The following is a 26,830-nucleotide window of genomic DNA, read 5'->3' as shown; positions in this document are numbered from 1 at the left end:
GCATCATTTATATTTTATTATTATCAACTTTTAAGATAGAAGCTAGTAATAAAAATAAATATCCCGGAATAAGTTAAGGGAACTATTTTACATGTATATAAGATATATTGTTACGATTTAACGCTTTAGAATTGTCAATATAATTTTGCCAATCTTTCTTTTTTTCGTCAATTTCTTGGCCTGCACAGTTTGTTTGTCATCCATAACCTTTCTTTAAAAGAAAAAATATTTCACACACTGAATAAAACCTTCACGGACGAACCTTCATTTCTTTTATTTGATAACAATAATAATAATAATGTAAGTGCGAATATAAGAATAAATGATTTTTGACTTAGACTTGACTTAATAAAAAATATATAAGAAACGGGAATAATGAAAAATGACAACTATGTTGCCACATAATTATGGAAGGGAATTTACATCTTACCCAAATAGATAGTATTCCAATTTTGAATTAATCATAAGATTCATCAGACTACTTACCTCATGATATTCGAAAATAGAATTACCTGAAAATATTCTTTTGCCATACTTACAAATAATATTTGTTACGGTACAGCGGTACAGTAATATCACATCTAGTATACTTAATAATATTCCCACCATGTTTATCGTTTCAGTTATCGCTATATGAACTGAATTTAAACGATAAAGAATGCCATATTATGTGATGGAAGTATTCAACGTACGCCAGGCACCAGGTTCCGCTAGGAATCTGTATGTTTATACCTTGCACATACAAAGGACGCATTGTATAAGGCTCCAAATATACCAGCTGTTAACACTTTTATGTTTTGTTTATTTATTTCCTAATACTACAGCTAACACAAAGAATATATAAAAACAATTGTACTAAAGATATAGCCAAAGATTGAATACAAAAAGGTTCAAACATTTACAAAAGGAAAAAATGATGTGTTGTGTGATGGTGTGAAAGTGAAGATATCTACGTGAGGGTGTATGAGTTATTTGTATTCCAATTGTTTATTTCCATAAGTTATTATTAATTTTAGGCAGTGTTGGCCTAGTGGCTTCAGCGTGCGACTCTCATCCCTGAGGTAGGTTCGATCCCCGGCTTTGCACCAATGCACTTCGATTATATGTGCGCATTTAATATTCGCTCGAACGTGATGAAAACATCGTGAACTAACCGACTTGCCTTAGACCCAAAAAGTCAACGGCGTGCGCCAGACACAGAAGTCTGATCTCCTACTTGCCTATTAGATTAACAATAGATCGTGAAACAGAAAGCTGAGGCTCAGACCTAAAAAGGCGTTAGCTCCACCGATTTATTTTAATGTTTTAAATTAATAATGAATATTTTAAAACAAATTGATTTAGGTGTACGAAATTTGTAAACACAGTTCATGGTAAACATTTGTCTTGTACCTTGAAAAAGTTTTTTGTTCTCGGGATTTTTGTAATAACTCCTTTAACGCATTTATTGGAAATATATATTTTTCACTATAAAATGTTTAAATAGTATTAATATCGTTATAATTTAGGCATTCAAAAACACGTAACGGCTTCAACTATACTATTTTCTATATTTTATAAATATGCTAAAAATATGAACACAATAACCTCATAAAGTTGTATTTGAATAATAAAATTTGTACACTATAGTCACGCTTTATTCAAATACACGAAATAGAAAAACTAGCGCTGGTTATAAGGTCATTACGTAAGCATGTGTGCAGACATTGCGCTATATTTTTTTATCTCGTATGTGTGATTCTTAAACGTTGTTGTCATTTTAATTTGACTGCTGAATTTTCATTATGAGATCATGTATTTGTTAGTCTTTCGGCTTTCTGTGTCAATATGCTAAAAACTTTGTAATGTTCGGGTCAGAAAGTTCCTTGAATTGAATACGAAGGCAAGTTGGGTATATATTATATATATTTTTATTAGTTTTATATACAACAAAAGTATATGTATCACAACTGGGACTACTGATATTGTTTTGCGTTTTATTACAATGTAAAAATTGAACATAATTAAATGAAAACGGCATCTGGCGGCCTTATCACATTCGAGCGATCTCTTCCAGACAACCACTGTGAGAAGAGAAAAATATAATGAAATAAATTATATAAGACAGGCAAGAAGTGCAAAAACACATATTATATATAGTTATCACTTTATATATTGTTTTATGTTTAACTTCAACATAAAGCTAGTGTATACAATTGAAGATTAAGAAAGACGTTTTCTCTTACATATATCAACTTATGTGTTTTCGATTCAAAGTCGCATTTTTTGTTTTGCTCCATTTCCAATCAGAAGATCTTATTCGATTATAAAATAACAAATAAGGGATTGGGTTAAGAAATACTTATAATATATATTATATATATATATATAATATATTTTTTGGTAAAAAATGTTTCACGCATTAAATCCCATCTAAAAAAGTAATATTTATAGAGATATATTCGCAAGCTTTCTAACTTTATCCTTAGATGTTAATATACAAATGAAATTATTTTTTTACGCATACTTTGCGGCGCCTAGACTTAAATTGTTGTACTGTTGATTAAGTTTTACGAGGCTGTTTTTCTCGTTTAAATCGAGTTATCAATGAATAATGACCTGGCTACTCCATTAAATCGATAATATAAAAATGAATCGCAAAATGTGTTGGTAAGCGCATAACTCTACAACGCCTGGAACAATAGTACCAATTCTTTTTCGTGATGTTCGTTGAAGTCTAAGGATGGTTTTTACGGTGAGAAAAATTCGAATAATTTCCGGGAAAACCCTAAAACAGCCCTTTTTTCCCATACAAACGTTTTGTAAATAAAATGTAGAGTCAATTTGAACTTTATTGCTATTCAATAAAGTTCATATTAAATGACAAGCACTCACTGGTGTCTAAGCAATGTCGCGTTCCGAAACACAACAAGTAATAATAGCGCGAACCCGACCAAATTGAATTGTCGAAAAATGTGAGAGCCATAGATCATTAGTACTAATTTTTAATTTTGTTGGCTTCGCGATATTATTTTTTTTATTTTAGTTTCGGCATGCGACATAAAATGCATATGTTTTCACGTCATTACATCGGTCAAACACACCGCGTTAAAAAAAGGATTTAATTTTTGAATTATTAATTTGATATCCCTATCTGAGCAAAATTATTCGAATACATACTAATAGGAAAATATATCAATGAGGCACACAATTTTTAAATATTTCACTGTCACTTTTAGGTTCCCACTATCCTTTTAGATTATTTTACAATCAGGTTTGAACCCTAAGTTAGCCTCTTAGTTTAAAGCCCACTAGCAGACATCCCAGTCGGGGTTTTTAGTGGTTCACAGAAGAGTGGCCAAAGTTCGTGGAAGCGAAGATACTTTGGTCACCCGAGCTGAACCTCACACATCGGCCTATCATCAGGGTGATGGTTCTGCCATGAGAATTTTTTGCGCCCACTATAAAATTGGTAGGAACAAAAAACTGCCACATTTCAAATCTTTTTGACAGAACGAAGTCTGTGGGGTCTGCTAGTGTTTTATAAAAAAAATCATAATAAAACCTGTGCCTGACCATATAGTCAAATTATATCGTAGCTGTATTATTAAACTTACAATAATAGTGGCGCTACAATATTTTACGTCAGGGCCTCACATTTTTAGTGCGAGCGAGTGTTAAATGCGCAAATAGACAGAAGGTCAATTGGCTGGGGATCGAACCTACGACCTCAGGGATGAGACTCGCACGCTAAAGTCACTGGGCCAACACTGTCCATAAATTACTAACAATAATAATAGTCGTTTATATTATCATCTCATTCTTTTTTGGCCTCCTCCTCTAAATCCATTCCTGTCTGCACTGTGCAACTCTCTGCCGTGTACCTACTAACTGCTGTTTCCTTAATCTGGTCTATCCATATTCTAACCGACACGGCTTAGACCCAAAAAGTCGACAGAGTGTGTCAGGCACTGGGAGTCGATTAACCTATTTTATTGACAAATGATTATAAAACAGATATAGAAATCTGAGCCCCTATTAAGAGGTTGTAGCGCCACTGATTTTTTGAATATTCTGTTATTAGTTGCGTTTGAACTCGAGATACTGTTAGCCAATTAGAATCAAATGAAGTAAAGCGTACAATCGTTTCGTCTTCGTTTTACAGTCTCAGTCCCCAGGTTTTTTTTCAAGAGAACAACATAACTAATTGGTTCTTTGGTTTCATTAGTTAAGGCCGCTTGTTTTCCTCTTATTAACACACTAATATTTAAGTGTTATATTTATATTGATTTTGTGTGCATCAAAGTCTTAAATGAATAAAGAAATAATGGTGCATTAATTTAAACCATTACTGTCACAACATGGCGTAACACAAAAGTAGGTATGTTATTTATTATTTCCCAAATGTAATGCAAATTGACATAAGCTGAGAAGAAAAAAGGTTCGTCCTATTGTTTACTAAAGGTCAACGCGTCTGTGTTTTGTGATAACGGGCATTCGGTAGCCGTTAGAAACATTCCATTTATCAGACCAGCTTTGGGTTAGGTATAAAATCCTAAAAACATATGAGTTTGTACACTTTGCAGGGTTTTAGATATTTTATGTTCCAAACCCGATAGTCAGCCGTATATTTCCAATACAATGAAGTTATATGATTTTTTATGGAGTATAAGTTTTAGTAGCTTCAGCGTGCGACTCCTAAACCAGAGGTTATAGGTTCGATCCCCAGCTATTCACTATTGGAGTTTCTTTCTATGTGCGTATTTAACATACGCTCGAACGGAGAAGGAAAACATCGTGGGAAAACCGGCTTGCCTTATACCCAAAACGTCGACTACTTGTGTCAGGCGTAGGAGGCTGATCACCTACTTGCCTATTTAATTGACAAATGATCATAAAGCAGATACAGGAAACTGAAATCTTTATCGCCATTCTTTTTATACGTTTCTCTCGTTACCAAACGTGCTTTTTAGACCTTGCAAATGAAAAAATAATAAATTCTTAAAAGCATGACTCTCGAGTTTTATAATACAGTTATATTATAATATATAAATAAACAGTACAACAGAATCTTCTTGTTTAATTAATTCAATAGATTTATTACAAATAAATCAAATAGCTTTATGTCCGATTCAAATCGCAAACGGTTTCCTTCAAAGTGAATATTTAACTGTTATATATATTAACTACAATAATATAGAAACCGCAAAACTAGAAACAAATGAACCGCGCAGCTCATGATCTATTTTCAAGTTATCTATGTTGTTATCAGATAATGTATTTCTTCATAACTATTGCATATTGTTTAATATTACTTGTGTTTTATATTATATGACATACATAATATAATACTTGGGATACTACGTAACAGAAATAAATGTTATACCACATTTACCACGGAGAGTGTTCAGAGGAGATGTTCGTATTAATACCAGCAGCTGAGTTTTATCAGACGTCGAGGCTACACGAAATTTCCTACATATCATCAATATATAAAGTGATTCAAGAGGTATTATTTTATACTATAACATAGTTTATATTGGACTAATTAGGACTAGCAGCATTGTCCAGTGTTACTTCGTATAATTTTTAGTGGTATTTAAAAAGTAATTCATAATGTATAATTTGAGTACATGCACAAGCTTTGCTAGCAATAAGATGTCGCTTCGTACTATGCGGGTCAGATATCATTACTCATTACGCACAACGGACCTATTATGAGCCTAAGTGCGGTAAATAAGTCCACCAACCATATCACACGACCTCCGAATCCTCGCAAAGAGCTCTTGATATCAGACAGGGTACTAAAGAATCGACCCATCATAATTATCTTTCAGGTAACTGGTATATTAGTTGTTAAATATAGATATTTTCAAAGCAATAAATCCCTTACTCGTTGTGTGATACGTAATACGTGAATTAAAAGGTACTAGATTTCCATATATGTTATTCGAGGAAAGCAAACGCTTCTTGGATAGATACGACTTTAGAAGCAAATAATTGAGAAAAGGAGGTTAAGAAGGTTGCTATATAAGGAAGGTTAAAATTCTATTTAAATATATTATCTATAGCATGCGCTAAACAACGTATCAAAAGCACACAAAACTTCGTTTTGCAAATTTCCATTTATATCAATAAATATTTATTTAAATACTGTGTCGTGAATAGAGCGGCCGTTAAACACAAACATGTCGCTAAAAAGTTAGTTGATTCTAGCGTCAGAAAAATGTAATCACCTCATGGGATCAAAGATTTTTTAAAACAAATATTCCAATACGCCCTCCATACAAGTCTCTTTATAGAAATAGTGTCTGTAAAATACCGTTTTAGGAGCCGGATATTTCCAAACTCCGATATGAACGTTTATAATATCTTCCTGTATGTTTTAATACTTTACTGTGTAAACATAGGCCACTATACAGACAGTCATTTGATCTTAATAACAATATGAGCGTAATATGACACAGGAAATATACCACAGAGTACAAAGTATCTATGCACATTCCTTATACTAAAATTGTACTAGCAAGCATACATATTAGAACAGTTGTTAAAAAATTTAACTTAGGTAATGGAGGGAAATATATTAATTTAGAAAATAGGAATTACAAATGGAGCTTTCAAGTGCTTTAAAAGCTCGATAAATACGTAACAATTACGGTAATTTGATCCAGGTACACTTCATCGTAAATTGAATAATAAATTAAACATATGTTTGTCAAATATAAACGCACTATAATAGTAAACTAAGTATAATAACAAAACTATCAAGTACAACAATAGGTGTTTTTGACTGGTATTCGCCTTAATTTGTTTGTATGTTTTCTTGTAGTCGATATGGTGATAAAATTTGTTCTAAATTACATTATTTGCGAATAGTTTCTTTATAATTATCCAAATACGGTTTAACATGTCGAGTATTTCCTGAACAAAATTGCCCTTGGTGTCACTTGATTTCAATAATATAGGGGATATCATACTATTAAACACAGCAAAGTTTTATAGACTTCCTCCCTTTTCAGAAAAAACTAGTTCGCGCCGTTTTAACCAAAGTACTCTCCTGTCTCTTGTCATCAAAATTAGAGAGAAAAAATTAGACGAAATAGAAGACTGATTACTTTTTTTAGGAGGAGTCAATTACATGATTATATTTTGTGATAATACGGCTTTCCGGAAATTCTATGAAGCCTACAATAATGTGCGTGTTAATAAATTTCTCAGATGTGTTTATTCAATGTCAATACAAGATATTTCCTACAAGTCGAGACCATGTTGTCACTGTCACTGAGTAAACGTAAGCACACACATTTATTTGCTAAGAAAGCTAATATGCAAGAACTATCAATTGCACTTAACACATTATCATAGTTCGAGTCAATATTTGCTAATATCATTCAAGTATTCCAAGTACAAAAGCTCTTGCTTGAATAATATTAATACTTTATAAACTTTATACAAACTAATATTCAAACTACTAAAAGAGAGGTCACCATTTCTAAAGTGAAACTTCTTTAGGCGCAACGATGAAATAATAATAATATTATCGTCATGAAGATGTGCAGCGTTTTTGTGTAAGAAAAAGGAGAGACCGATTGAGAGAGAGAGAGAAAGGGCGAACGTAGCTTAAAGCAAATAGCCATGGAGCGAGAGTAGAACGAGAATAGTTGCTATTTTTACAAGATATTTAGATAACATTAATAATGCACAACTATAGCAATAGAAATCGAATGTAAACACCACACAAATAAATTTTAAAAAATGTGTGCGTGTACTACTCACACGTAAGAAATGAAACTTATTTATGAACTTATTTTTCGAAAACTGATCTACTATATGCAACTTTACAGAAATTGGTTAAATAAAATAAAATTTGACAAAATTTTGACAAAAAGCTTTCATTATCATAGACACGAATACAAATAATACAATTATTTCATTTTACCTTATAAAATTATGACAGAATTTCAATTATTGTAATAGAATTATTACTATCATTGTTATCGTTATTATATATTTTTGTTATTAATGGCTTCGAATCTGGAATCCTGGTAGGAACAAGAAAAATGTGTCGCGTAATCGAAAAATGTGACGTAATTTTTTTTTCCAAGGCCAAAAAGGAAGTTTCACTTCAATAATTTGTATTAATTTTCGACACTTTCAATATTTTAATGACAATTAAATACATTAAATTCCTAACATATCTTCTTTTTTCCTCCTCTCTCGGAAGTCGTGAAAATCTAAAGTTTTATATTTGTATAAATATGAACAAGACAAAATTAGTTTGTCAAAGAAGTTTCACTTCTGACATGTGTATTTAATATGCACGTACTTTTTAATTTTCAGCTCATCAGCATGTTCTTTTAGAAGGTCAATCATAAATCAGCCAATGATTGCAATAACTATTTCCGTATCTGGAAAATATTTTTTTCAGTAATGAATTACAATATTTCTTGATATTATCTAATCTTAATGACTATTAATTTAAGCTTTTAGAAGTTCTATTAACAAGCTTTCTAGAGCTTTACTTAAAAGTTCTTTACCAATTGCAATAGCTTTGCGTCATTAAAAATTTTAATCAATGTTTACCATTCGCTTCCTATATCAATAAAACTGGTATTACAAACGTGATTTATTCCTCATAAATACAAAATACGCTAATATTTTTCATCAAAGCTTACATACAGTTTGATAGAAAGAGACAGAATGTATGTAGTTCCAGAGATAGCGATCCAGACTTATACAGACTATATCATATTTAGAGGACTACATGGAAATGGCATACAAAAATCTGGGTACTGATACCGGCAAACATCTTGAACAAATGTCCTTGCCTGCGCAGAAGCGATTTTTAGTTATCACTGGTAGTTGGGGTGGTGGTGCGCGGCGGCGGCGGGAGAGTGACGTGTCAATGGCGTGATTGGCTAATCAGTTGACGTTTGTGTCCCGCCCTGTGTACGATGCGCAAACTTTCCCCCACTCCCTTGTTTAATGCTCAAGAAGTTTGCCGGTATCGGTATTACGATTGGAACTTTTGTTTTTCCTACAATAAAGTTCACACAGTGCGACTGTACATGAATTACAATCTAATCTATACAATAATTATGGCTAATAAGTAATATTATGTGGACTTAATTTTATACAATACTAGTGAATAGCTTTAACTAAGGTTATGTTCATTAACAATCTTAATGTTCTTTTTTTATGTAATAAGAGGCAAACGGGCAGGAGGCTTACCTGTTCTTAAGTGATACCATCCCGCCCATGGACATCCACATTGCCAGAAGCCTCGCAAGTGCGTTGCCGGTTTTTCAAGATATGGCAATAAGAATTGGTTTTAAAATGTTTGGACGCTATATTCGTGTGTTCGTGATACCGCACTTTTTTTTTTTTATTTTTTTTTTATTTTTTATAAAATAGGGGGCAAACGGGCAGGAGGCTCACCTGATGTTAAGTGATACCGCCGCCCATGGACACTCTCAATGCCAGAGGGCTCGCGAGTGCGTTGCCGGCCTTTTAAGAATTTGTACGCTCTTTTCTTGAAGGACCCTAAGTCGAATTGGTTCGGAAATACTTCAGTGGGCAGCTGGTTCCACATAGCGGTGGTGCGCGGCAAAAATTGCCTTGAGAAACGCTCAGTCGTGGAACGTCGGACGTCGAGGTGATACGGGTGGAATTTTGTATTTTGCCTCGACGTCCGATGCTGAAACTCAGCTGCAGGTATTAATCCGAACAACTCCTCTGAACACTCTCCATGGTAAATGCGGTAGAAGATGCAGAGTGACCCCACATCTCTACGCAACGCCAAAGGATCGAGCCGCTCGGAGAGGGATTGGTCATCGACGATTCGAACCGCTCTTCGTTGGATACGGTCAAGTGGAAGGAGCTGGTACTGGGGAGCCCCCGCCCAGAGGTGAGAACAGTATTCCATGTGGGGCCGTATTTGCGCTTTATAGAGTTGCAAGCGGTGGCCCGGAGTGAAGTACCGTCTCGCCTTGCTGAGCACACCAAGCTTTTTGGAGGCTAATTTAGCCTTTCCCTCCAAATGACCGCGAAACTGAACGTCGTTCGATATGTCAACGCCAAGTATTCCGATGCTGGCTGTGGCTTCAAGAAGAGTGTTTTCGAAAAGAGGAGTAGCGACAAAGGGTATTTTTTTCGCGGAAAACGCGCAAACTTGTGTCTTCTTGGGGTTAAATTGGACTAGGTTTAGTCTACCCCAGTCCGAGACTCCACGTAAAAGAGTTTCGACTTCAGACACAAGTTTGTTCCGGTACTCATCGACAACTGCCCGAGAAATACCTGCCCGGCCAGTGTAAAGAGTATCCCCAGTGCTGTCGTCCGCATAGCAATGAATGTTGCTAAGTTGCAACATGTCATTGATATGCAGAAGAAACAGGGTCGGGGACAGAACACAGCCTTGTGGGACCCCAGCATTCACGGGTTTAAGGTCGGAACATGCTCCGTCGACGACGACCTTGATGCTCCGATCGGCTAGAAAGCTGGAGATCCAGTCGCATAATTTCTCAGGAAGCCCGTAGGCTGGTAGCTTCGAGAGCAGTGCTTTGTGCCACACCCGATCGAAGGCTTTCGCTATGTCCAAACTAACCGCTAGTGCCTCCCCCTTGGACTCAATTGCCTCTGCCCATCTATGAGTAAGGTATACTAGAAGGTCACCAGCTGAACGACCACGACGAAAGCCGTACTGATAATCGCTAATCAGCTGGTGGCCCTCTAGATAACTCAAGAGCTGGCCATTAATAATGGATTCCATTATTTTGGAGAACAAGGAGTTTATTGCGATTGGGCGATAGTTGGATGGATCAGTGCGATCGCCTTTTTTAGGGATCGGATGTATCGAAGCGGTCTTCCAGCACTTCGGGACAGTGCCGAGCGAGTACAGGTACCGGAAAAGGCGCGTCAGGACCGGAGCCAACTCAGGAGCACATGTACGCAGCACAATTGGAGGGATACCATCCGGCCCGCTCGACTTATGAATGTCCAAGGAAGATAGTGCTCTGCGAACAGCACGTTGCTGGAATGTGATTTCCGGCATTGAGTTATCACACCGCGAAATCGCCGGTGGTGATCTCCCCCGGTCATCCAAAGTCGAGTTGGACGCAAAGAGACAGCCCAAGAGGTCGGCCTTCTCCTTCGCAGTGTGGGCGAGCGAGTCATCCTCTCTGTGCAGCGGTGGTATCGATGGCTGACAAAAATTCCCTTGTACAGCTTTGGCGAGAGACCAGAAGGCTCGGGTCCCAGAAGGGAGTTGGGCCAATCTCTCGCCAAATCTGGCGATGTGCTCTGACTTTGCCTTAGCGATTTCCCGTTTGAAGGACCTGGAGGCTGAGTTATATGCTTGTTTATGTTCGCTGGTATTGGCATCACGAGATATCGCACTTGCACTTATATTCACTACACTAGGTGTATTACATCAAAAGGTTAAGTTCTCTTAAGGCGTCTTATTCCTGTTGTGTCAAGTAGTTTGATTGCCTCATCATAACATGGCTATATAGCATGTTAAAGTGAGCTAAGGCAAACCGTTTCGCCGTATTTAGGACATTAAGATCCTTGTTACTCTGTTGTCCTTGGATACTTTCATTTATAATATACCATGGTGATTGCAACTTACAAAGATTAAAGAAAACATTTTCACCATTTTCACTTCAAATACCTAATTTTAAATCTACTATAGAAAGTATATGGAATGCAGTTTTGTACTGACAACAGAATCTTAAATATAACATACGTTCTGATTTCATGGAATTGGTATTAACATGTTCACAGTTTGATAATATGTCCGCTTTAATTTAGTTGACAGTATGAAAAAAAGCTTTCGTCTAGTTTTAGTAGATTTGTTTCACGATTCTAAGTAAGTGAGTACTTTTGGAGCTTATGACAGTAAGCCTAAATGAATTATGATGATTTACGGCGATGTCTGTGCTCTTTTGTTTATTGTTTGTAGATATTGTTTTAGAATTTTCAATAATTTCGTCCAATTAGGGAAGTCCCCTAAAGTTCCCTATGTATAAGTTCCCTAAAATTTCACGGCATAAGAATGAACTTCAAAGATATATGGAGGTAGCTCCAAAACATATGTAAATATTTGGAAATCTCTAACTGGGATCTCAAAGATCTGGGATGTGGTTCTCAGTGTATTGAGGTATTCTAAATACTAAACCATTTACAAGAAACATTTTTATTGTAAGTCTTTCGGGTATTTTTGTAACAAAGAATTTAATTTACCTAACGAATTTGGTTTTTCGAAGTCTCGTGCATAAAGAGATTATTTATTTCTGATATACTAAGAAGTCCAGCAACATCAAATACCTTTCTTCAAAGATCTGATCCTCCAACGATTCGCCAAATTGTCATTAAGTTCGTACAAATACTTTATATTGTCAATGAAAGCATTCTATTGTAATTTAAACAATAGTTTGAACACATTAATACTTAAAAGTTATGGCTATGAACTTGCTACACAGCTAAAATTTTGTTTTTGTTAAAGACTTTCACAAAGCATTAAAATTTATATCTCATAATTAAAATACGTAATATTATCTATTATCCCACATTATGCGAACACACATAAATGTCACATTCAATGCAATCAAAGTTAGTTGATGTTCGACCAGCTATAACAGTTGTAATTAAACTTTATCACACAAAATCGCGTATATTGATAGAAACACATATTGTCAAATTATGGGCTGTTACCTAGTTAATATAACTTTAGAAAAATCATTTGACAGTTTATATTATAAATGTCGCTTTTTTCATATAGGGTGTCTGTCGACCACGTGATTGGAGCCAGATCTGTCGCCAAAAAGCTATGCTAACCATTTCGTGGAGTCTTATCTCCGCTTATCTAAAAAGATACTTTATTTACTTTGGCGTCTCCCATCATGATATTTATGGGTGACAATGGTTAATGGGTTAAACGACGAATCCGTACTTCTGGCAACATCCATGGAGAACATTGAGTAGCTGTTCTAAAGAGTCGAGGTAGAAAGTGGAAACATTGGCATCGCAGTGAACAGAGCAAAAACCAAAATTATGATAGTGGATCGAGCCGGAAAACTCCCAGGCATTAATATTGCCTATGTGTACATAACGGTCGAGACTTGGGATCGCAAATCTGCAATGATGGCAGAATTATCCCCGAAATAAAAAGGAGAATTGGAATGGCGAAAGATACTATGACACGTTTAGACAACATATGGGAGAGGAGACTAATTGCTATCAAAAACAAAATCAGGCTTATCCGTACCCTTGTATTTTATATCTTCCTGTATGGAGCAGAAAACTGTACAATCATAGCCCGAGAAAGGCAAAGGATTGACGCTTTTTAATTGTGGGCGGATGTTAAGAATACCGTGGACCGCTAAACGCACCTATACGTCGACGACGCCCAATCATTAATTTCGTACTTTGGTCACACATTGTGTAGGAGTGACTAGAACCGTAAGAACCTCATCGTAAACTTCTTTATAATAGCTTTATTTATGATCATTATAGATATAAACGATTTCTAATAAATAATTTATTCCCAAACCTAATTTAACATACCACAATAAAATTAGGGGGAAGTGTAAAAATGTGGTAATAATGCCCCACCATTGTCGGTGACAAAGAGACAGTGACGCTTTGTAGGGGATTGCAACAGAGTCGATGATCCGCATCACTGGACATACAATATAGGCCACGATCCATTCATGGAACGTTGAGTCACTGAAAGCATGGCTATTAAGTGATTTTGACCCCATTACGAGGAAGCAGTTATGTGAAAACATATCGAAGATTAGAAAACCTACAAGCATTTCGTTAGAACGTTTCATTCGAGTTGATTCATAATGTGATGTAGCTGTATTATCCAAAATCAAACGGCTAAGTTTTAAAATATTAATCGCGAAACTGAACGTCGTTCGATATGTCAACGCCAAGTTTTCCGATGCTGGCCGTAGCTTTAAGAAGAGTGTCTTCGAAAAGAGGAGTAGCGACAAATGGTATTTTTTTCGCGGAATACGCGTAAACTTGTGTCTTCTTGGGGTTGAATTGGACTAAGTTTAGTCTACCCCAGTCCGAGACTCCACGTAGTAGAGTTTCGACATCAGATACAAGTTTGTTCCGGTACTCACAGACAACTGGCCGAGATATACCTGCCCGGCCAGTGTAAAGAGTACCCCCAGTACTGCATATAGAGAATATAATTTTCACTTCAACCAGTCTTATATAACAGATATTCATCCTATTAATAAAAAAGACGTTAAAGGTTGGTAGACTCAGTTTCCGCACTTAGAACCTAGCTAGATTCGTTGTGCGTAAAGTCCTGGTTAACTAAACAAGCCTAGCTTCTTCAAGAAGCACAGAAGTCCCCTGGTCACTCGCAGGCTTCACGGAGCGACCTCACTGCTCCGAGGATTTCTGTCCGTTGGTTAGCCACAGCCTCCTATTCCAGAACTACGTGGCTGACTGATTCCTCTGCGCTAACAGCCTCTGAATGCTACAGAAAAATGCTTATTACGCAAAAATAAGAAAATGAAGATAATGTTTGTTTATAGATACTCTTGGAGCGTAAATCCGACAATTTTGGTAATAGCGTATCAAAATATTGGAAACCTAAGTGATGAGAAGGTACAGCTTTGGCTCGTAGCTGTATAGATTATCGCAGAGACGCGTTTTGGAATATTAGGTACGAGAGCGGGCGGATCTGAAGATAGCAATAGCTATCTTCACCGTAATAAGTTGCATAAATTCAAGCTATAAGATTCAGATATCACTTTCCTAAGATTATAAAACAATATTAAAAACGTAAAAATTTAACTAAGTATTTCTTTTTTAAGTTTCTTTCTTACCCGGAAGAGTTCGCTTGTTAGCGACAAGGCCGCCCGTTGCATCCTTAATAATTTATGCATTTATTTTATTTAAATGTAACAAAGTATAGCCCTTTAAGAAAATAGCGTACCAATTCTTGAAAGGCCGGCAACGCACTTGCGAGACTACTGACAATGTAGGTGTCCATGGACGGCTGTATTACTTAACATCAGGTGAGCCTCCTGTCCGTTTGCCTCCTATATCCTCCTATACCATAATATTAATTACATCATTGTTTTACAACTGAATTTAGATACATATACGGAAGAATAAAGTTACATAATATCGAAAATGCATGTCAGGACGAGGTGATAATTACAATAAACGCTATGACAGTTCACTGAATAGAATTGTCACTGCCTCCGTCTAGTAGTCGTGTACTGTCATAATCCATTATGCATGCTGGTTAAGTCGCAAAGCTCGGAGATACAAAATTATGCACTGAATTTACAATTTAAAACGGAGCTTGTAAGCAATGAAGCTGATGGCTTTAATCTGAGATATTTTGGTTAAAAGCGTTTTATAAAAAATCTTTTGTATATTTTTATCACTTTAATATGACTAAAATGTTTTGACTAAACATTAACTTAGAATACATTCGGCACCACATAGGGATGAAAATAATATTTAATTATAAAAAAGGTTGTGATTTTTTCATTCAAATCAAGTCAATGTTTAAGACAAATACATGTGCATGTTTGTCACCTTCCTCGGACAAGCAAAAAAACTGTGGCGGCCGCAAACCAGGCGGAAAATAATAAACGGCTCAAATATTTCTTCAACTTCTATTTGGTTCCCTTAGGAGTAGAGACTCTTGGGTGGAACTCGTGGGGTTCATGTGCACAGGTGCTAATTAAAGATTTTAGTTGGTACCTGGCCCAGAGCTGGTGCATTCTTCGCTCAACGAATAAGTATCGCGCTTTACAGCTAGGAAATGCTGCCAGCGTTAAAGGTACACTGGTACCTGTGCCAGGGTACCAAACTTTATAAATTTCTATTAATTTTCTATTTAATATTTTGTAATTATTATTACGTAAAAAATAGAAATGTCTGGAAATGGTACTGTAAATCATATCGTCATAACTCTAAAGACACATGAGCTACTACTAAGAGCTTTGGATGTGGACGCAACAAGCAATATTTTCTTAAAATGATTAATACTATATTAACTTCTTCATTATGTAATGTATGTCCATACATTACTTATAAAATATAAAAATAACAATTTAGATCACGAACAAAGTACGTTTTATGTACGTACGTCGTTAAGAAGATTAAACAAAGCGTAAAATTATGTCACCAGTCACCAAAGGCTGGGCGTCTGCAGTTATTATTAGATCGGCTGTTCGAAACATGGGTGTCGTAACATATTTTATCCAATATCGTGTATATGTGAACGTAAAGACGATTCTATAATTTTATTATCTTTCTCCTATTTAGCATCACAATCAAAAACTTATGAAAATAACATGCAACTTCCTCACATTGGAGTTACCCGCAAGGGGACTCGTTTTGTATTGAATAAGTCCCAGAGGTCCGGCAAGCATCCGCGAGTGTACAATGTAAATACATATATAATTATGTAAGAATATAAAAAGGCGAAAGAAAATTGTAATAATATCAAACGATTAACAATGCAAGGTTTCCAAAACGACTCGGCGAAACGGCAAAGGTATTTTTGGGGTTGCTGAAAACGTCCACTGAGTCGCTTTTTACCCCATTTTTTTTAACGACATTATGGTGTCGTTTTTAATGTGGATAAAAGAAGAAATAATACATGTTGGTAATGTCTTTGCTGAACAAATACAATTTTATAATACTATATGTCAAAGACGACGAAGTTTTGACCAAGAAGATTCGATTTTTAATTTACAGTTTTCAGAGGTTCGGACCTGCAGTTGAGATTTATCTTCAGACGTCGAGGCAGAATACGATATTCCACCTGTATCATATCGAAAACATTTTTTGCAGCGTACAACCACTATGTGGAACCAGCTTAGGGTCCTTCAAGAAACCAATACCAATTCTTGAAAGCCCGGAATGGCATTGAGAGGGTCCATGGGCGGTGAGACTCCTACCCGTTTGGCTGTGTTCTATAAAAAAAAACAACAAGGTGGCACTTCTACATTCGAGTATTATCTTTGTTTCCCTAGTTTCAATTTTGACGTCATTAATTGAATTCAATAGATATTTATTATTTCTTTACGCATCTATATTATCAGGTAATTTAAAATCGCGTCCTTTGTTTTAAATTTGTTCTATTCCGTCGACAGTCAATCACCCTGAAATCTATAATTGCCATATAACGATTATGACCAAGCTGTTAGCCTGTTATTGTATCTACACTTATTTAGTAAACCCAAACTCTGTACAAATATTTAATTTATGGCGGTAAAATATGTTGGCTGAATATGATTTAATAAATTATGCTGATATCATGACGGTCACAGTAATAATATTTGGAATTATTGTATAACCAGAAACACCTTTCTCGTGTAATTAAGTTATTAATTTGTGACTTTTAGTTTTAAATTACTTATTTTAACAAAAATTTGCAGTGTTGGCCTATTGGCGACTCTCATCCCTGAGATCGTACGTTTGATCCTCGGCTTCGTACCATAAGACATTCAGTCTATATGCATTATATATATATGTAAGCTAATTGCAATTTAATTAATTAAATTACAATATTATACCACACAACTACATGCATTAATTGTATTGACTAGCAAAGTAATAAGGTATTTAAATTTCAGAAGTTTTATGAATATAACCTTGGTTCGCATTTTGATGCATGATAAGTGTGATTTTATAAATAGCTTTTAAGTAATTCTTCAAGTCTTGGCATTGAGAATAGACGTAATAACAGAGGGGATATAATATAATATGTATTTAAAAAAAATATTTTAATACTTTAACTCGGAAATTACATTATTATCAGTTACAATTATAACCTCATTTTTATCACTACAAGTTTAAGATAAATAACTGATTACTACAGGTTTAAAAGGTTCAACAGTCATTTAAAATTCATTCAAATTTGTCACGATAGATGATAAATTAAATAGAACACGGGACCTCCAAGTAATAAAGCCAATCGTGACCAGAGATTCGCACACCCACTTGCCCCGCCATTTATTTATTTGACATTTCACGTTGATTCTTCCTCATTGCTATGCAAAATGCTAGTTCACCGCATTGTTTTGATTAAAATAATTCATTTATTTTCAATGCTTATCATAAAAAGCTATCGTGGAATACGCTTTTAAGAATATCCATAGCGCTAAATTAGGTGCATCATGAGCTCACCATACACACTCTCACACACATACCCGTACTTTCACACGATCACACAGCCGAATAAGTTACTACTTAGTTACATGTATTTTAATAATTTTTAATGATTTTTCTTTTAATAAATGTTTACCTATGTATAATGTATTCTAAGTTTGGCTATAATCTTTAGTATAATTGTTATTTATAATTTGTGTTAGCTGTCGGATTACGAAATAAATAAATAACTTAATAACAAACATTAGAACCATATAATGAGACTTTCAATTAATATTAAGTTTTATTTGTTTCAATTTCACTTAATTTGGGTTGCCCGGACTTTAAAAACGGTTTGAAGCTCTTTTGTAAGTTATTTAGTGTTTTTCTTATCACTGTTTATGAATAAATAATAAAAATATAAACCCATATTAAAGATTTATACCTACATTATTGCTCATAATTTCGCTTCAGCCAAAAGTTTTCGCTTCCTTACGAAAATTCGTAAGTCCAGAGTACATGTTTTATTCATCCCTGGGCTCTTCAAAGGCAGAATATTTAAGTATTTTGTAAAACACTGTTTTGTAATTTACGAATGTATAAGTACTAATTGTTTTTTTACAAAGAAGTACAACAAGACATCGCTTACAAATAAACTCAAATTTATTTTATAGCAGGGGTCAGCGAGGCACTGTCTCATATAACAGATAATAATTTGATAATATGATAAGAGTCTAGAAATTGTGCCGTGATAACGACAACTATCACCGCTATGTTTGTTGCAATACTTTAGTATTTACAAACCTGAATTATATCCTTTTTTCGGTATCGATTTCGAAACAATTGAATAATAGTAATTAAGCGTCATTTATTCCTTTAAATATTATTTATGTACATTACTATAGACACTATACATTTAATACAAAAATTTCTACCTCTCTCTATATTTTTCACAACCTCTTAAAGATTATATTTTTGAAGAGAAACTTCTTTAGGTAAATTTTTTTAAGCGTTTTTGTCGAAGGAATGGGAGAGAGCGATTGAGACCGTTTGAGAGAGAGTGAGAAAAGGTACATAGCAAAATACACGCTATTGGATGTATTCGTTTAGTAGTTACATATTAGAACTTTACATGGCAATTCTGTCGCATAACGTCTTGTGCAGTAAATAAAATTAACGCAGAGTTTTTATTTATTTATATTATTATTTGCACGTATATGTATGTATATGTAAACAGTGTGAATATATATATACAAATACATGGAATGATCATATATTGGTACATGATCATCTATTGGGGCTTTTACCTTAGTAATAATAAATTTACAAACAAGTTTCTTTTTATCGCGTTAAGTTCAGCAAGGCGTAGTTAGGTTTTATAAAATTCTTATTAAATTATTTATGTTAACCTGACTTCTTTGCATTTGCTTTTAATACCGTCTGAGCCAAATAAGAGATTATTGGTTCTTTGTAATATTATATTTTATATTAGTTAATTATACATTATTATTATTTTATGTAATAGGAGGCACGGGACCGCCGCAAATGGACACTCACATTGCCAGAAAGCTCGCAGGTACGTTGCCGGCCTTTTTAAGAATTGGTACGCTCTTTTCTTGAAGGACCCTAAGTCGAATGGGTTCGGAAACACTTCAGTGGGCAGCTCGTTCCACATAGCGGTGGTGCGCAGCAAAACTGCCTCTGAGTCATTCCATAACTGAGAAACGCTCAGTTATGGAATGACAGACGTCGAGGCGATACGGATAGTATTTTGTATGCAGATACTGCCTTATACTGAAAAAGATCACAACATTTCCCGCAATTTTTGTGCAACGTTCTTTAAATAAAACCAGAACTAATTAAATTATTTACCCAAACAACAATTACAATGAATATCAAATGGACCAATAAAAATTATCAGAAAGTGTGTGTCAATTAAGATGATTGCATTCAATCGGCCACATACGTCGATGACACAAATTGGACGCCTCAATTTCAAATTAATTTCTGATTTGGAACTATTAGATTTAATAACAATATTATTAGTATGGATACATTTGTCTAACTTTAGTAACGGATACGATTTCTTTTAATTGCAATATTTGTTTTATTAAATATTTAATTAACGGTGTTACTGCTATTGTTTACTTCATTTATAACAATTATTATGCAGGTTTGAGGTGTATGACGTGAAAATTTCTACTGTACTTCTTTATATAGGTTATTTCGGTTGTGCTAAGTATATTTAACATAAACCATGTTACATAGGGGCTGGCCAATTTTTTTCATTGTAGTGTATTCATTAGTTTTAGGACTTTCATCACTGAGGTCGTAGGTTCGATCTCGGCGGTGCATCAATGGACTTTATTTATATGAGCATTTAACATTGGCTCGAACGGTGCAGGAAAACATCGTGATCCCCGGCTTGCCTTAGAGCCAAAAAGTCATCGGCGTGCATCAGGCACAGAACGGTGATCACCTAATTGCCTATTAGCTGACAGATACAGAAATCTAAGGCCCCGATCTAAAAAGGTTGTAGCGCCATTGATTTATTATTTTATTCATTAGTTTAATAGTTTATTTTAAATTCATTAACGTGAATCAAAGTGATATGAAGTGGACTGGGTCATTTGGTAATTAATTGATGACCCGTTGATATCAAATCGGTAGTAGACCGTTGCCTACAGCCTTCATGGGTGACCAGTATAATTATCGTTGATTTATTTCTTTAATAATATAGCAGAATGGTAAATATAATTTTCATGATTCACTTACTTTATTAGTAATAAGATTTTGGCTATCAATTAACAAATTTTATTCATGTATGTATTAGTTTTATATAGAACGGGGCGCAAACGGGTTGGAAGCTCACCTGATGTTAAGTGATACCCATGGACACTCTCAATGCAGAGGGTGCGATTAGTTGCCGGCCTTTTAAGAATATAAGAAAAAGAAAACAAACACTGTTCATATGGACCGTATTTGTTTACTTCAGCGAATCATTTCAAGAGTTACTATTACGAACTGTTAAATTTGATCTGAAAAGTATATCAATTGCACTTATTGTGAGCAAAACGATTTGACTTGAAGAACGAATTTTAGTTTGTATTTGAAGACACTAATGTTTTGGTGCGGCGACCATAGGATTTTGAAGTGAATTGAGTCAATCACACGGCACTATGACTCGTAGTATTAGTACTCACTCCACATTGTACATAAATCTCTCATCTCTAAAAATATCTAAACGATCTGTAAAACCTTTGATCTATTCGCAGCCTCACACGAAGAACTATTTGCTATGAAGTTCAACTATCCAATTGAACACTCGATTCTCAATGTAACGTTTTATCGAACACCAATCGGTATTGTGAAACGATTGACATTGAACGAATATAGAAATGATTAGCAAGTAAAAAATATATATATAATTAGATTTGTTACGTATTGAGATGTAAAAACGACTTGAAAACCTTTGGACGCTGAGTTATATGGATTTTAAATACTCAGTTAAATACATAGATATACCTATATCATCAGTTTTGGTCCATTTCTCGTACATATATTTCAAGGTCATTCAGTTAACGCAGTTTGTGTTATTTTTATTCGAATAATTGCATATCGTAATAGAAATCATTTAGTCTGTATTTTTTTAATATATACCACGGGAGCTCGGGAAAACAGCAGGAGGTTCACATGATATTAAGTGATACCGCCCATTGACACTCAGAAGAGAGTATTCTCGGCCTATTAAGAACAAACAGCCTTGGCACGTCGTAGAAATCTAAGTCAAAATCGTGTTATTGTAACTATATCAATCCAAAAAAGCATTTTTTTAAATAATTATACAAAGCTGAATTAACCTTTTCTACTGATAAACGTCGAAAAGAAACTGGGTAAGTTTTTTAAACCAATTACACTCTACACAAAAATATTACATTACTATTGGTAATTATTAAAAAAAAAAATGTCTAGCCGTGTGAAAGCGCGACAGGTAGATGAATATGAAATTGATTGTTGCTATATGCGAATTATTTATCAATTTATCCGCGTATTGAGTTTGCATTATGTCTAGTTCCCAGAATGAAACGTGATGTATCGTAATCGCATTAAAGCGACCATTTTGGAAGTTCATAATACGTTTGATACAATATTATTAATATAAAATTAATAATTTAAAAATAAATTAATGAATTCACTACTATTAGCTAGTACTATTTTGAGATAAATGTAACCTGTGTTTGTCACCTTAATGTTACAAAATAAATATCTTTATTAATATAGCGTTTATTATCTGTCAAATAAAAAACATATTGATTTCTTTGAAAAGATGCTTCCTTGTTTGATTATATATATATATATAACTCTATAGCACATCATGCTATGCTGGCTACTACTACTACTACTAATACTATGAGGCTGCATCGATTTTAATGTTTCTTTTGTATGCGTTTGGGTGACTAACGTAGACTCCATGAGGTGCGCGTAAGCAAGTGTAAAAGTGAGGGTAGGCTTTTGAATTAATTTTAATCGAACTTTTCAGTAACCATAAATTTTATATATTGAAATAATTACAAACAATGCAAAAAGTATGAAAAAGTTTATCAAAACGTTTAAAATTTGATACAGGATAAATTCCCATTCCGGCTATAAATCTTTACAAACAACAGAATGTCGTGAATGTGTCCTACAATTCAAAAGATAGGTAATAAATAAGAAAAAGACTGTCATTTTGACATCTCGAGAGCATTCCTCGTTGAAAATGCGAAATATATTTTTATTTTACACTAACGAATTCATATCCACGTCCAATAGATCATTCTCACAATGAATTTGATTTAAGATAGTCTTGCGAAATGTATATAAAGCTTTTTGTAGTGTATTCTTTAAAGGTGTGAAAGCTTTTTGTCATTACTATTTTCAATACTAAATATTGCGATGGATTTCTGAATGTATTTTTTAGTGAAATTATTGCAGACAGAGGCCCAGAACTCGAGGTTGAAGCGGGACTGTTTTTTTTAATTATGACTATTCAATAATTATATAACTTGATTTAAGTTTAATAGGCCAAATGTCCACTTTTACTTGTGATGCACTTGATATATTTAAAACGCTTTTTCTATTTTTCGTTCATTAAGATCTTTCAATACGAAATGTGATCTCATAGTGATAATTAAAATAATCCTTTTTATAATTTATGAAATGATTTCGTTCCCTTCATGTTTTTTGTATTTGCCTTGCTTGTATTAAATCTTGTAATATATTTTACTTTATGTACAAATGTGTACAAGTGTGCCGAGCTTTTGTAAAAAATAGACCATAATCAGATTTTGGTGTGATATATGTATGGACAGCATCCTATTTTAGCATAAATGATCACTAGGGAAGACCGATATTATCTGTTTCATACAACAAAATCTCAACACTTGCCAGAGATTACCAAATGAGGTGGAATTTGCAAACCCTGATCGCCCACAGATAAACATAAATATCTTATGCAATTAAAGTAATAGCTGAATGTTATTTAATTACGTAAACTTTTCCTTAAACGAATTTATGGTGTCGCGGATTGCATTAATAAATCACTACATTGATAAGTTATCTTTCGATCGTAATTCATACTACTGTACAAATAACACAAGTTTCGGTCACTTACTTTTAAGTTTCGTCACTAGTTTTTTCATTTATAGTTGTCATTTTTGTTAATATGTTATTGCGCTGAACAACAGGATTTCGACTCAAATGTATGGGCAGATGGAATTTGGTCGAAAGGAGTACGGACCTGCCCAAAAAGATAGAGAAATAATAGCAAAACAAGAGACCGATGGGATGTCGAGATTGAAAGGGTTTGGATGCTGACAAAAATAAAATAGGGTGGAAAACTTGGAATTTGGGGGCTGCATCTTAGAACAACAAAATTGTATATTTCTTTCTATATCTATACAATAAATAAAGGATTATTATTATGTATGTAATACGATTTTATTTTCTATTTTTATTACTAATGTAGCTTTTCACATAAACAAACTTAACAAAATGTTATTTAACGACTTGTTCATAGTAAATTTTTAATATGTCGTACACAGAGTGGAAAAAAGTCGTGGATCAATCGCAACTAGGGGTTAGATGGAGTCATCACCTGCAAAAAATTGTTCTACTGGAGGTCCTTAAGCTCAACCCCTGCAGAGTTATAGTTTATTTTTAAATTTTAAATCTGGCCACCTGTATTAGTGTCAGTGTTGCGTCACTATTAACAATTGCAAAGAAATTTTAACATTTAAATTGCATATTAGATTTGATAACCGTATGTCTTCATCTAGTTAATTGTCGATTATTTTTACTTCTTTTCTCTTTCTCTGTAATGTTTGACGTGTCCACTTCCCATTCATGCACTTGCATGTATGGTTTTTTTTGTATTTCGTGTGTCCTTTTTAGTGTATCAAAATTTAATTTTAACCAAACAGTCAATATATACATTTATAGACATAAAACACGAATTAAGAAAGTTCGAATTCAATTAAATTATAACCCTGTTCAATCGTTGTTAAATTAACTTTATGGGTAGAATATAAACTATAAAATAAATTTAAGTAGACAATTATGTTTGAATAGATAAAGTATCTTATAAACGGATCAATAGAACACATAAATCATTTTATAAAATTCAATAGTTCAGTTTATGGTTGTCAGACAGTTAACTTAACATAACAAATATTATTAACTTTATGGCGTTATTAGCATTCGGACTTTGAAACCAAACCATTTATTAGTATTGTGTGATTTGTATATATACGGGAGTCCTACTTAGAGCTGAATCCTAAATAGTTTTATGGAGTCCATCATATCTTTGGTATAATTATGCTACAAGGCTATTTTAAATTTCCACTTTTCCTTTCTGGAATTTACTTTTCAGTGGCCCATTATACTTAATTGGTAATTATTTATATTTATAAGCTTACGTGTGATCATTTTAACGTATTTACAGGACAAAAATTAACGCTTTTCATCCCAGCTGTAACACAATTCAATAGAAAGAGAGAAATTAATATTATTGGACTGACAAAAACATCTTAACACTTGATATACACTTTTCCTTTAACATCTATAATATCACATTGATATTTTATACTTATTTATAAGTTCTAAAACAATGCGTTTACATAAAATTATATAAGAAAATATGATATCACAAATGCTACAACATAAGCCCTTGCTTAGCAAGCGAAAAAAATAATGAAGCAAACACCAAAAAAAAATGATAATACTTAAGATTTCACATAAAACAATAGTCTGTCAACTATGTGTGTAGTTCTTATATAATTTGCATTAAACTGTATTCAAATCATAATTATATCTTCATAATTATTGAATAATTTAATAAGGAGTACAAGAGTATCGATGTCGATGTTGAAGTCGTTGGATTTTTAAGACTCACATACACACACACATTACACAAGGAAATTCTTAGTACATTGTCTTTGTTAGTACATAATCCTTGTTGTTTATAATATGGTGTAATAAAGTGGATTAATTGTTAAATAAAATAAATAACTTGACCAGATTTTAGATGAAAAGATCAGATACATGTTGTAGGACCAATCCAACTTTCTAACTAGATGTTTCGAAATTTTTAGTTTTAAACTGATTTTTTTCTAAAACTCGAGGTATTTCGTCAAATTAATTATTAATAAAATTGGAGGCACTGGCCGAATTGTTTACCAATAATTATTTATCTTATTATTGGCGGTGGACAGGCCACATAGCGCGAATGAACAAGAACCCATGGACCAGCAGGCTCATTGAATGGAGACCTGGCAGAACAAAGAACCGTGGGGCCCACCGCTAGATGGACGACATCGCCAAGTAGGTTGGCTCCCAGTGGATGCAGAGGCCAGTGCCGGGCGTACTAGAGAAAACTGGAGGTACCTCTTAGATAGACGTTCATAAATGTACTAAAACAGAGGCTGGACACTGGACAATGGACACAATATGTATATACACACTTACATTTTTAGTTGTGTTACGAGTTATTTTAACGATGATTATTGTATGTAGTTGTTTTAATAATAAAATTATTTTTACAGACGCCTTTCTTTAAACAAACAGGAAACTATTAAATCCATACCATTGACACCTGTGCTCTCGCAATTGTATAACTAATCCGTTTGTAATTTCATACGCAAAAAAATTAAGCAAAAACATTGTAACACAATACTTACATTGAAATGTAGACACACAAGACTAAAGGACACAACATGTTGGTTGAGTTACTCACACACTTTTCCACTTTGTCACTTCACTTTTAATTGTTATTAACGATTTGCAGTATCATGTCACTCCCATTTCAGTCATTTTGAATTCTTGCATAGATAGCGTAGTATCTGAAAAGATAAATGTATTAGAAGATAAAGTTGTTTTCGCGATTATTCGTAAATAGGATATTCATAAAATGTCCACAGGTCTTAGGTTAAACTGTATACCGCAAGATTTTTCAGAAAACCCCAAATCAATTTCATTCCTACTTATTCCGTGAAAATACCTATAATATATTAACTTAGAAAAAGGATAATCGTAGTATATTTAGTAAAAAAACAAAATGCCTACAAGTCACCAATAAGGTGGACAGATATTTTGAAGTTATACTTTTGGCGCGTTAGGGAAAAATTATGAGGGTAAAATTTTCTATTGTTAGTGTCGTTTTTTCTACAAACGT

At 34.0% G+C, this 26,830-nt stretch overlaps 1 protein-coding gene across 1 annotated transcript in view; it reads right to left on the bottom strand.

The window, feature by feature from the left end:
- The window catches only part of LOC123713274 (thrombospondin type-1 domain-containing protein 4-like), a 114,370-nt gene that overhangs the window by 74,446 nt on the left and 13,094 nt on the right, over positions 1-26,830 (bottom strand). Inside the window, exon 2 of the mRNA XM_045666874.1 lies at positions 26,337-26,498. Coding sequence (XP_045522830.1) covers positions 26,337-26,374 — 38 coding nt within the window. The 5' untranslated portion in view covers positions 26,375-26,498. The remainder of the gene's footprint in view (positions 1-26,336; positions 26,499-26,830) is intronic.

The sequence above is a fragment of the Pieris brassicae genome, chromosome 8 (assembly GCF_905147105.1).
Source record: "Pieris brassicae chromosome 8, ilPieBrab1.1, whole genome shotgun sequence".
Classification (NCBI taxonomy): domain Eukaryota; kingdom Metazoa; phylum Arthropoda; class Insecta; order Lepidoptera; family Pieridae; genus Pieris; species Pieris brassicae.
This window is presented reverse-complemented; position numbering and strand designations above follow the sequence as displayed.